At 46.9% G+C, this 12,818-nt stretch overlaps 1 protein-coding gene across 3 annotated transcripts in view; it reads right to left on the bottom strand.

Annotated features, from left to right (window-relative positions):
* Positions 1-12,818, bottom strand: part of MYOM2 (myomesin 2) — an 86,396-nt gene that overhangs the window by 53,125 nt on the left and 20,453 nt on the right. For all 3 annotated transcript variants that reach the window (XM_073902255.1, XM_073902258.1, XM_073902256.1), the window contains exons 10-13: positions 9,648-9,809; positions 7,203-7,344; positions 4,779-4,978; positions 4,122-4,175 (exon numbers count right to left, since the gene is read on the bottom strand). In XM_073902255.1, the coding sequence (XP_073758356.1) occupies positions 4,122-4,175; positions 4,779-4,978; positions 7,203-7,344; positions 9,648-9,809 (558 nt within the window). The remainder of the gene's footprint in view (positions 1-4,121; positions 4,176-4,778; positions 4,979-7,202; positions 7,345-9,647; positions 9,810-12,818) is intronic.

Genomic DNA, 12,818 nt, shown 5'->3' with positions numbered 1-12,818 from the left:
TCTGTCTCTCTCTCTCTGTCTCTCTGTCTGTGTCTCTGTCTCTCTCTCCGTCTCTCATGAATAAATAAAATCTTGAAAGAAAGAAAGAAAGAAAGAAAGAAAGAAAGAAAGAAAGAAAGAAAGAAAAAGAAAGAAAGAAAGAAAAAGAAAAAGAAAAAGAAAAAGAAAGAAAAGAAAGCCAACACGAGAGGCAGCTCCACATGCGTCACCAGGGGTATATTCCCCACGGACCAGATGCCGCTGAGTGACAGACACTGCTGGAGCCTCTGCTTTGCTAGCATAATGCGTCTCTGGAGCCCTGCTCTCACGAGTCACATCCGTATGGGGTGAAGATGGGGCTCAGAAAGCTGCAAGCTTTCCCAGGATCCCTGGCTATGGGTGGCGGGACAGAGGCCCAGGCCTCCGTCCCCCAATTGCAAATCCTGCCTTTTGTTCTATCCACCACAACCTCCACAGGCCGCCAGGAGGTTCTTCTCTAAGTCATTGAAACAGGAACTGTATTTGGAATTTTCAGAATCCCCAAGATGACAGAGCTCGAGAGAATGCACACGTGTAATGAGCACCACACCAGTCAGAGCGCAAGATTCCTTCAAGGCAGCGGCTCAAAGCCACGGTGCCCTGAGTGCCTGGACATGGAATTAGCAGAAGGAACCCCGTCTGGCTGTGGTCTGCAGAAGCCTGCTCCGGCCTTCTCCAGAACACACTGTGCACTTCTCAAGGGACCAATGCAAGAACGGCTGGAAAAGTTGGATGATATGAAGAGAAGAGCACTGACGGTAATTAAAACCTTTGAGGATGACATAAAGATTAAACTGATTAGAAAAACTGAGCAAAAAACATAAAATAGCAGAGGAGCGATTTTTTTTTTTTAACCAACAAAGGAGTGTTCCTTTTCCAATAAGACATAATGGCATTTACTAGTTCTTTTCTAGCTAACACAGCACTAAAGGAAACAGACGGGCCTCCGTGAGGAAAAGAATAAGGGCAGCGACAGGAAGAACCTCCTAACGGCACGTGCTTGAACCCAGAAATGGGTTGCTTGAAAGCATCAGAAAATCTCTTTTTCTAAGGATTTTTTTTTAATTAGAAAAGGCATTTGTTATGGCTAACAGATACATGAAAAATGCTCAACATCACTAGCCATCAGGGAAATACAAGTCAAAACCACAATGGGATACCACCTTACATCAGTTAGAATGGCAGAAATTAATGAAACAGGAAACAACGAATGTTGGAGAGGTTGTGGAGAAAGGGGAACCCTCTTACACTGTTGGTGGGAATGCAAGTTGGTACAGCCACTTTGGAAAACAGCGTGGAGGTGCCTCAAAAAATTAAAACTAAAGCTACCCTGTGACCCAGCAATTGCACTACTGGGTATTTACCCCAAAGACACAGATGCAGTGAAAAGAAGGGCCATATGCACCCCGATGTTCATAGCAGCAATGTCCGCAATAGCCAAACTGTGGAAAGAGCCGAGATGCCCTTCAACAGGTGAATGGATAAAGAAGATGTGGTCCATATACACAATGGAATATTACTCAGCCATCAGAAAGGATGAATACCCAACTTTTGCATCGACATGGATGGGACTGGAGGGGATTATGCTAAGTGAAATCAGTCAAGCAGAGAAAGTCAGTTATCATATGGTTTCACTTATTTGTGGAACATAAGGAATAGCCTGGAGGACATTAGGAGAAGGAAGGGAAAAATGAAGGGGGGGAAATCGGAGGGAGAGATGAACCATGAGAGACGATGGACTCCGGGAAACAAACTGAGGGTTCTAGAGGAGAGGGGGGTGGGGGGATGGGTTAGCCCGGTGATGGGTATTAAGGAGGGCACGTACTGCATGGAGCACTGGGTGTTATATGAAAACAATGGATCGTGGAACACTATATCAATAACTAATGATGTACTGTATGGTGATTAATGTAACATGATAAAATAAAATTTAAAATAAATAAGTAAATTGGTAAAGTAAACTCATGAACTTTGCAGACCCTTAAAGCAGGTCACAGGAGCTTATGCTTCTTCCTATGTCTGCACCAGATCATGGGAACCGCCCGTCTGAGGCATGCAAAGCTTCATCCCAAAGAGTGGGAGCCCCGTAAGGTTCAGTGTCCCAGCCGGACAGCCTTCCAGCTGAGGGTCGTAGCCTCTGCCCCGCATGACCAGCTCCAAGAGCAGAGCCTCAGGAATGTTGCCCACAGTATGAATGTGATGCAGCGGAGTTCGAGAATGCATCAAACAAAATGAAGCCACGGGCCCCAAGGAGCCAGAAAAGCTGCCTTCTCATAAGAAACCATGAGAGACTCTTAAGCATAGGAAACAAACTGAGGGTTGCTGGAGGGGAGGTAGGGGGGGATGGGGTCACTGGGTGATGGACATTATGGAGGACAGGGGATGGAATGAGCGCTGGGTGTTGTATGCAACTGATGAATCACTGACCTCTACCCCTGAAACTATAATACACTTTATGTTAATTAATTGAATTTAAATTAAAAGATAAAATAAATAAATAATTTTTAAATGGAAAGGAAATGTAAGAAGAAAGATGACAAGTGGTATCTGTGGCTCTATTCCAGTCGGAAAGAAGATCTATTGTGTCTGTAAACCAAACTTCCATTTTATCCATCGGAAAGCTAAGCCTGTTACGAAGTGTTAGTTCTGGATTGGGTACTTCATAGCTGGCTATTTATAGCCCAACACATCTCTATCTACGTATGGAGAGATGGCTCTTCTCCCCGGAGGAGCACAGTTCCTGCTGAGGGAAGCTCGCCTGTACTGTCTCACGCTCCCACTGCTGGGCACAGTGACCTTTACATAATGCAGACCTTGCCTCCTCGTTGGGGGTAGGTTTATTTGAATGCCTACATGCCCACGTAGGAGAGCTCAGAAGGTTCCCTCCTCACTGATCCCATCTACCCCCTGGAGGTGACGAAGAGAACTTCCTTTCCCTCTCTCATGTCAAAAACGCACATTTTACCCAGGCTGGTCTGCTGTAAGAACATGGCTTTCTCTGTAAGTAGGAGCCAGATTTTACGCGTTCAAATAGCCACATTTCAATCCGTTATTTAAAAGTCATAGGAAGTCAACCTTTCCTGGATTATTTTACTTCTGTTACTTATTTACTGGGCATCTTCCCCAATTTCTAAGTATGTCTGGAAGTGGAGGTCTTAACTAAGACTTTAAACGTCACTGTGGGGTGTCCCTCTGGGAATTACGTGTTCTCAAGATACTAGAGAAAAGCCATTATAGGTGCAGAAGATCCAATGTCTGGAGACCATCTGGGGATAAATAGGAAAATCGACCAATGAACTCTTAAGTCTGCAGCTATCTAGGGAAATAGTGCTTGGGACTGCAGCAACTTTTTTTATTTACATTTTTTTTTTTATATATATATTATATATATATATATTTTATATATATATATATATATATATATTTAGGACTGCAGCAATTTTAAAGCAGAGTTTCAAAAGACATCTCCAAATTCATGTTTCATTTGTAACTTGTTCATTGTCCTCTACGAACTCTCATTATAAGTCTGTTTAAAATCTTTGGATCTGATTAATATTGCCAGGTTCCCCTCCTTAATAAATCGATCCTCCTAGCTATCTCTGAAAGGAATATCAAAGAGAAGTGTTCATAAATTCCAATATAAATGAGGGAAATGCAAACTGTCAGCCCAAGAATACTGACAGGAAGAACTCAGTCCATTTCGGCTAAAATGATAGAGATAAAATTTTTGCTTAAAAAGAAAAACTGAAACAGTCCTCCACTCACAGAGTATAAGAGAAAGGGCCCAGCCTCAGCCAGTGATAAAGGCTCAGCTTCAATTTGATCTTCTCCGTGAGGCCCCAGGAGAACCCAGAACCCATAGGGAAGCGATAAAACCACCGGGGAGGACCCTGGATCCTAATCTTCTCCCTCAATCTGCCTCGTTCCTGTTTTCTAACTTCTACAGGCCACACACTCACAGACTCGATCTATGGCTTCAGTGTTTACACACATAGACGATACCCACCAGCTGGGTGTTTGCTGTCGGTGACTCTGTTCTCTGACCACCATCCTGAATCCCTAGGGCACATGCAGTGGGGCCGTGGTGCTGAAGGGCCACTCACCTTCGAGGTCATCCTGGTAGATCACGATTTCTTTATCCCCCTCCAAATGGACCGCTGCAGAGAGAAAGGTAGATGCTGAATTTGGCATCCCAAGGTTTCCTCCAGAAAGCCCCAGTTTCCCTAACTAAGTACGAGATCCAAATCCCCTCTGCATTATGATTACAACACACTCACGACTCTAAAGTAATCTGAGTTGATATTTTGAAGCAGTCTTCATATTTAGTGCTTCTCAGATCTTTGTGCTGGGTTCAAAAGACCATGCAGGTAAGGAAAATGTAGGGGCTCACCTCACACCATAACTGAGGGCCCAATCCCTTTCAGGAATCTGTGTCATGTGAAATTACCATTTGGAAATAAAGTGGCTTGGTTTCAAAGACTTCGGAGTCTTACCTAATGTGTTAAAATTATATCATCAAGAAAATTTTAATTCTGAGCCAATCTGACTAGATTGCAGTGAAGAGCATTAGGAAGGTGGTGTGGTTGGTGTCGGACTGTATATGGACTATATACACCATAAAATGTCACCGTGCCATGCTCAGCCCGCGAAGGTGCCCTTAAGACTCGTATGCAGCCGAGCGTGGAAGAGAAAGAACAAATCACAGAAAACAGCCCCAAGTTTCCAAGGCACCGCTGCAGCTTGACATCGGCACAACTTACCTTGTAACCTCTTGAGGTCAACAGGGTCAAGGGCAGCCACGGCCTCAGACACTCTGGAAGGCCTGCTGATGCCCGCGCTGTTGACTGCCCTCACACGGAAGATGTACGACCTTCCTTCGAAGAGACCGGTTACAGGGTATTTGCAGATTTTCACAGGAGTATCATTGCACTGAACCCAGTTGTCCGTTCCCACTTCGCATCTTCAATAAAAACGAGCAGAGAACAAAGACCCACACACGTTTGCAAACTAAATAAAAAAAATTACAAACAAAAAAAAACGAGCAGAGAATAACAAATATATTGGTCTAATAAATACACATATGTCAACTATAACAGGAAATTTCCTTACACTGTAGAAATCAATACTGTTACTGTACTAGATTTGCATAAGCAGAAGTATAAACAAACGTAGAAGACAGAGCTATTTAGGAAATGTAAAGTATTTCTATTTATTTATTTAGAAGCTTTATAATTTAGAGCTTGAAGATCAGTTCCTGCCTTCAACCACATTTAGGCAAAATCTCCTCTAAAAGTCACAGGAGATGTATCCTCGACAGTCCTTTTTCCAAATTACATGGCAGAATCAGCGGGTGCACTAAGCTCCCCCACATGCCCAGTGCCAGGGCGTAGGGAACCAAATGGCCCTCACCACTGGTCCCCCACTTGCACCCCGCTGTACTGAGCCTCACAGAGTGAAATCTCTCCAGAACGCCGGTTCAGTCTGTTCCAAAGTCAGTGAGATGTGTCTTCCGAGCACATCACATGTGGAATTTGGAAATCTTTTGAAAACATTAAGTCCTGACCAGACACCTGAAAATGCAGAGAGTAGCTTCCATTTTTCACAGGTTGAGAAACTTCATCACCAAAACATCATGTCAAATCCCCAGGAGAGCATAGCAAGTTCAGAAAAATCATCTTTTGGAGCTGTTCGAGCCAGGGCTGTGTATTTGCTTTAGAAAGAACCAACTCTCTTTCTCCTAACGATCCAGAATTTTAATGCAAGTTCTGTGACCCACGTGTGCTAACATGTTACAGCCAGAACACGGTCAAAACTGAGAGTCTGGCGGGGGCGCATCTCAGCTTACCCCCCAGCTGGCTGCTGCAGGGTGGGGAGGCCCCTCCCCCGACCGAAGGTTCTGTTGTGTTCATCCATTTTAATGAAAGAGGGCAGGGGGTGGATCATTAACTGAGAAGGGCCATGAAATGGTTTTTGCCAAATGGCTGAAAAAATGTTCAAATGTCACAGGAAACCAGAAAATCGTTTTATTTTGTTTTTCTGTGTTTTAATTCAAGGGAAACTCTGACCAATGCACTCCACAAATCTGACCTTAGCATTTCCAAATATTATCCCGATGGTGAGTGTTTTACCTAAACAAGTAGCTTTGTTGGTATGGAAAAGGGAATTTAACCAACCTAATGCCATAAAACAACCAGACTTGAATGATTTTTCTGAAATAAACATCTTATTTTACTGTGTGTTATACATACAACATCTAAAATTCCTCCCCAGAGCCACCCTCCTTAGACCCTGTTGTGTTACTTCTGAATTCATTTTCTTGGGCTGCAATTTCTCTCAGTGATTGAAGTGTGTATTTGGGGCACAAACTGCACTTCCAATAAATTCACTGGCTCTGCTTGGTTTCCTTCCCAGGCCCTGAGCACCATACCAAGTAAAGGAATGTGAAAGAATTAAGACTCCTGTGAGTTTAATGATGATCCACGTTTAAGTGATTAACTCAAAGGTAAATTCCAACATTTTGTCCTTTGTTTTTTTTTAAAGATTTTATTTATTTATTTGAGAGAGAGAATAAGAGACAGAGAGCACAAGAGGGAAGAGGGTCAGAGGGAGAAGCAGACTCCCCGCTGAGTGGCAGGAAGCCCGATGTGGGACTCGATCCCCAGACTCCAGGATCATGACCTGAGCCGAAGGCAGTCGCCCAACCAACTGAGCCACCCAGGCGCCCAACATTTTGTCCTTTGAAATGGCATTTTTTTTATTTTTGCTTGGAAGCAATAAGAAAGCGTACTTTAATGGAGAGGAAGAATGAAACCTGGGTACCAATGGGCCAGCATTCTTCCCAGCTACATTTCCATATTGCCTGTTTTCTCCTCCCCTAGACGGAGAAGCAGGACTGAACTCTCCCCAGAACCCAGAACCGGGGTTCACTCTGCCTGGAAAAGTTGGAGGGGATTCAATACGGGGTGTTGAACAGGCAAACAATTACAACACACAGAAATCTACCTACCCTAACCCCTCCATGTTCTACCTACTCAGGAGCACTAAATAACCAGAGAGTGAAATACCTGATCTGACCAAGAACAGTGTCATGAACTTAGGTTTAGAGAAATTTCCAAAGACGTTGTCCGTGCCAACATCGGTTTCAGGGACATTTCCAGCCCTGGAAGAAGGCAGCGGGCACTCACCGATCAATGAAATAGCCGATGACAGGGCTCTCGGTGGTGGTGTTGGGCGGCTTCCAAGTCACGATGACATAATCGCGGTTTGCATCGTGGCACTGCAGGTCCATGGGCGCGCCCGGAGCCCCTGTGACCAGCGGGTCGGCGTCTGCCATTGGGGGAGGGGAGAAAAGGCATATAGGTGGGGGGCGCTGGAAAGCCTGTTGCCCAATTCTTCAAACTCACACTTCTATCTCCCCGATTCGAGTCCAACCCGTTTAATCCTCACGTCTAAATGACTTGACTATTTTTTGACTATGATGGTTTGGTGACAAGAAATATAAACATATTTATGAGTTTTTAAAGTCAAAAACATTCTATCCTCTATAAAATACTCAAGTCTATGATTTTTCATAATTGATTCCAAAATTGAAGGTCACCTTCTCTTGATGGCGGGTTGTCACATAATGTCACGTCAAGAACTGACAGAAGAAATGATGATAATAACGTCACCTTTTTATGTGTGAGAAATATTACCTTAGACGCTTCTATCTCTCAAAGTCCTTACAAGATTACAAGGACATAAAATTTTTATTTTCTGCAAGTGGTGAGCAAATGTTTGGGCCCGTGCTGCACTGAAACTTTCCTAACCCATTGATGAGCACACCGCAGGTACGTTTGGTTTTCAGATGCTCGGTACAGGGGCACTGAAGGCCAGCAGGGCTAGTCAGAAAGTGGACACACCAAACCTTCAGTTTCCTTATCTGCAGTCTGCTCTTCCTTACTGGGTAACTGTGAATGTTGTACTGTCTTGTTCGATTCTCCTCAGCATATTAAAAGCTAAGGATTCCTTGACATTGAGCCAGATATTTTCTTTTGCATTCAGAACCCTCAGAAAGTAATCAGGACAGTTAAACTCCCCCCTAAGTGCATTATTTTCTTCCTGCTGCCAGTGCTGAATAAGCAAAGCAATCTCGGCTATGTTGTATTTATTGCCTTTTTATGGGGTGGAACATCTCGCCAGAAGGCAAACACAGAGAATGGAAGGTACACTTCAATGCCAACCTAATAAAAACGGTAAAACTTTGTAGAAGGGTCTAAAATCCCAGCCCTGCAAGTTTGTGTTGTCTCACGGGGGTGGGTCAGGTGAGTGGCTTTGTTTTACATGTGTTCCCTTTTTTTTTTTTTTAAGTTATAATATTCCCTGATGACACAGCCCTTCTTTTATGCTCTGATCCAACAGTTGCAGTTTGGAAAGAATAATATGCTGATAGGGTTATTCCAGGCCCATGTAACCTGGGGAGGCATAAAGGTGCAGGAAACAGCGATTAAGGGGTGGGTGAGGCTGGGCGGGCCGTCAGAACGGAGGGCAGCCCCCCTCAGGGGCCACAGGCTCAGGACAGCAGTGCCCGCCAACTAGAACCAAGGGATCTTCAGGGCGGTTCAGCTGAGCCCTGGGGAGGAGGGGTCCCTAAGCCAGACACCACAGGGGGTCTGGGAGTCGCTGCCGGGCAGGGCTCCACCAGGGGCCCAGAAAAGCCTGGGGGCTGTGAGTGTGCAAGAGAAGGCTCCAGCTGTGAGCCCAGACAGCTGACCCCCAGGTGCTCCTCCCTGGAGAAGTCCCCTCTGAGCCTCCACATCTGCATTTGAGACAGAGAATTATGGCACTGGCTTACGGGATCAGTGTAAGAATTTTAGATTATATATACACATGCCTGTATGTGTCTCTGTATATGCACAGATACACATGTGTGTATAGACATCTGTGTGCATCGTATACACGGGATATACATAATTTTATCCAGTTCACTGACCCACGTGTCCATTTTCTACAACGTAGGTATGAAATGTGTATGTGCCCGTACATAACGTGCCCAACGGCTAACACTACCTGCTCTATCGCGGGTCCAGTTCTCCTTTCCATAAGGTGGGCATCATGCAGCCCCCATGGGAAGACATGAGGAGTAAACGGGCCGCACATGGGCTGCTGCACGTGAGGCTCTTAGGGGCAGCCAGCCACCACGCTGGCGTCTTGAACGCACGCTCGCTGAGGTCGGTGGTGGTGGTAACAGTTCCAGCATCGTGGTCTCGTCTCATAAGCAAGCCTGGAGGAGGTGTCCCTAACCAGCGTTCCCTACTCGGGACCCCTCTCTACTGTTGAATTTTCTCGAGAATTAGCAACACAGGTGTGTTCATGCTAGAGAGTCATATTATACATTTTACCAATTTATCAACAGAGAGATAAAAGTTAGGATTCTGCTCCTTTCCCAATTCTATCTCTTTACATCATGGGCTGATTGTCAGACTCGAGTTGACCTGCACACAGGAACACCAACGCCACCATCAGGAGGTTTCCAAGGAGCGCAGCGGGCTGCCCCGCACACGCATCTCCTCCATTCTTGTCTGGTGTCCCGTCCCCCCGCGCTCGCGCCCTCGCCATGCTGCCTGCACACCCGCGGCCACGCCACATACCTCGGACAAACATGAAGGCGCTGTGCTCGCTGATGCCCCCTCTGGACACAATCCTCAGGGTGTACAGGCCCTCGTCGTCCTTGTTCAGGTGGCTGAAGGACAGAGAGGCCTGGCCTTCTCCGAAGAACATCTTGGTCCACTTGGACTCCTTCACTAGCACATCTGAAAGAGTGTTCAGTGCAGGACTGCTTCAGAAACTGTCACGGAAATCAGACTATAAAAGTGGACAAGGTGCCCTGGTGGGGGGTGGGGGGGGCAGGGCTTTCGAGCCTGACGCTGAGGAAGGAAGCCTCAGCCTCGTAACGATTGGACAGCCATGTTTTACACAAGGAGCACACACACAATGGCCGATGGTGAGTCAAGAGGCATCTGCAGGGCAGGACAAGGTCAGTGTCAGGAGGGACAGAGACAGAGCGTGTGTCGGCCTGTGGAGATGGCGGTGGACCGGGGCCCAGCCGTCTGCCCCTGGCGCGCCCCACAGTGTCTCACCGCGTCCACCGCCAGGTTTCATGGAGCGAAAGGCCTCCGCCATGTGCCTTAGCAATAAACTGCAGAAGAGGCAACAAACCGTCTTGCAGCTGTGCAAAAGGACAAGTCTGGGGAAGAAACATCCAACGTGGGAAACCAAGGAAGCAGCAGACGAAAGAAGGAGCGACCCCTGTCCCCCTCCTCGTTGGGCAACCACCACCACGTGGCGACATCCGTGCTTGGAAAGGGCAAAGAGACGCTGGCCACCTCCTGCCCGTGGGAGCGCGGCCACACGGCACAAGCGGGAACGTGAGCCGAAAGCCTTCAGGCAGGTGCGCTTTCTGGGCGCCCGAAAGACATTCTGAGAACGGGCCCCAAGGTGGTAAACAGGTGCGTGACAGTGACTTCATTTGAGAACTGTTCCTAACTGGAAAAAAATAAACCAACTCCAACACCGAGACCCGGGGCAAATACGGACCACGGTATAATGGGGCACAGGGCCCTCCAGCGAACTGTGTCTCAGAATAATCACTGTCATGGAGACACGGGTATGGCATCTGGTTACATGAAGGACATTTCCAAGTGAAGGTATCTTCCCTGTTTTAACATATATGCACAGACACAGAGATACAGTCTACAGCCAAGTGGTTAAGAGTGATTTTTGGTGAATGAAATTATAATTTGGGGTTTTTTTTGCAATAAAAACCACATGCGTATAAGGAAAAAGAGCTTTGTTTATATTTTTAATGTCTCAAACTTGCTGGCAGGCTCAGGAGTACTCTGCCCCACAAAGTGCACAGAGTATTAACTTCTCCTTCATGGTGCCTAAGGGGCTAAGCCCACTCAGCAGCACTGTGAATAGAAAGTGTCGGAAGTGTCAGAAAAATAGATATTTTAAGGTGTTTTATCAATTTTTCTCTCTTTCCCAGAGGAATTAGCACAGGACCTGATACACAGGTAAGTGCAATAAAAATATATTATAACGTGATGTAATGCAACATACAATTTTAAAATGTAATACTCCAGGCAGGAATGGGTGAGGCAGGATGATGAAGTCATTAATTTGGAGCAGAGAGGGAAGGCTCCCCAGGCTACAAGCCAGGAGGGGAGTCTGCCTCTGCCTGGGTATTGGGCCCCCAGCCCCCACAAGCGTGGGAAGTCAGTCTGATGTTCAAGCTGCCCGGTTACTCACCTGGTTCATAGGAAATGGGCAGCACGTGTCTAATGTGAGATTCGGGCCGTCCGCTGAATTTGGGCTCGGTCTGAGGGAAGGTCTAGCCAGAAGCCCGTTCCCTGAGCAGAGGTCCACCCCATCGCTGGCTCCATAACCATCTCGTGGCTTGCCAAATCAGCCTCAAGTGCAAATTACACCCCATGGTGGTCCTGGGTTTTATCATAAGTGACCTTGGTATTCCTCTCTGATTAGATTTGAGGCTTAATTTATCTTAAATCGGGGCCCCAATTCCACATGTCCTGTTTGCACAGCGCACCTGCCGTGCCTGACAGACGGTGGCATTCCTCGGACTGACATCAGCTGGGGGTGTACCAGTCACCCGGTGCCTCAAAGCACATTAATTTTAAACAGGGAAAAACAGAAAAACAAACAAACAAAAAAAAACACCTCCTTACAGTTTAATGTCTACAAATAAGCCACAGAGAATGGTCTCCACTTGAATCCCAGGGCCCGTGAAGGTCTGAGCATGACCGTGGACGTGGGGCACCTGGCTCAGCTAAGCCCCCTAACTTCCGCAAGGATCCAGTAGATGCGGGGAAGAGGCTTGTTGGTGGCTCTGAGCACCTGTGTTTCTCGCACACCCGTCGTGGCCACATCCCCAGGAATCCAGGACTTTCTAGTCACTAGGAAACACTCCAAAATGGACATCACTGTCCTCCGGGGATCCGATGAAAACTCTCCTCGAATCTATTCCATTCTCTCCAGAAAGGGTAAATGAGAATGTTGGAACTTTGGTCGGATCTTATGTCTTAAATTAGAACGGCAAAGGGCAAATTAAATCTCCTCTGTCACCACAAAGAGTCTCTCCCCCTCGCTGGGCTCCAGGTTGTCAGCACACGCGGTCCGTGCCGTGTCTTTGGCAATCGTCACACCCTGTTCTGGGACATTCCTCACACTTTAAAAGGACATTGCTTTATAATTCTATTTTCCTCTGGCTGGATTATAAATACCTGCTGGGCAGGTGTGTGTTTCTTTGTCACCTTCTGAATTGTGTTAGGTCCCAAGTAAATATAAGCAGGACAGTCTCGCTGGCTGCACAGAAGGCCAGTTTCCTTCAGGAGCCCCCTGGCCAGAGAAGACGAGGGAAACGCCTTCCACACACACAGGGCCATGAGGACAGCCCTGCAGAAGGGCGCAGGCGGGAGAGGAGCGGGGAGTCTGCATCAGCCCGCCCCCGGGGGAGACCCCCGTCACAGGGACCTACAACACCATCCCTCTCTCACAGACCCGATGCAAGAAAAGCGTCACGCTGAGAACAGAGCCCAGTACTCCACGGGCTCTAATCAGTGTAAGCGGTGGTTTCAGCCAAGGAAGAACAGGCAGATACAGACACCTCGCTTGTTCTGTTTAACCACAGAAAGACCCTTCCTGTGAAGCTATACAAAAATCTCCTATGACTCATCTAAATTCGGGCATCCCTGTTAACCTCTCCCTGACCCGGGGTGAAGGTCAAGGTGCACGGCAGGCTC

Source organism: Callorhinus ursinus, unplaced genomic scaffold, assembly GCF_003265705.2.
Source record: "Callorhinus ursinus isolate GAN/ISIS: 27379988/994484 unplaced genomic scaffold, GSC_fseal_2.0 scaffold17, whole genome shotgun sequence".
NCBI lineage: Eukaryota > Metazoa > Chordata > Mammalia > Carnivora > Otariidae > Callorhinus > Callorhinus ursinus.
The sequence above is the reverse complement of the archived record's forward strand: the minus strand, read 5'-3'. Positions and strand labels throughout refer to the sequence as shown.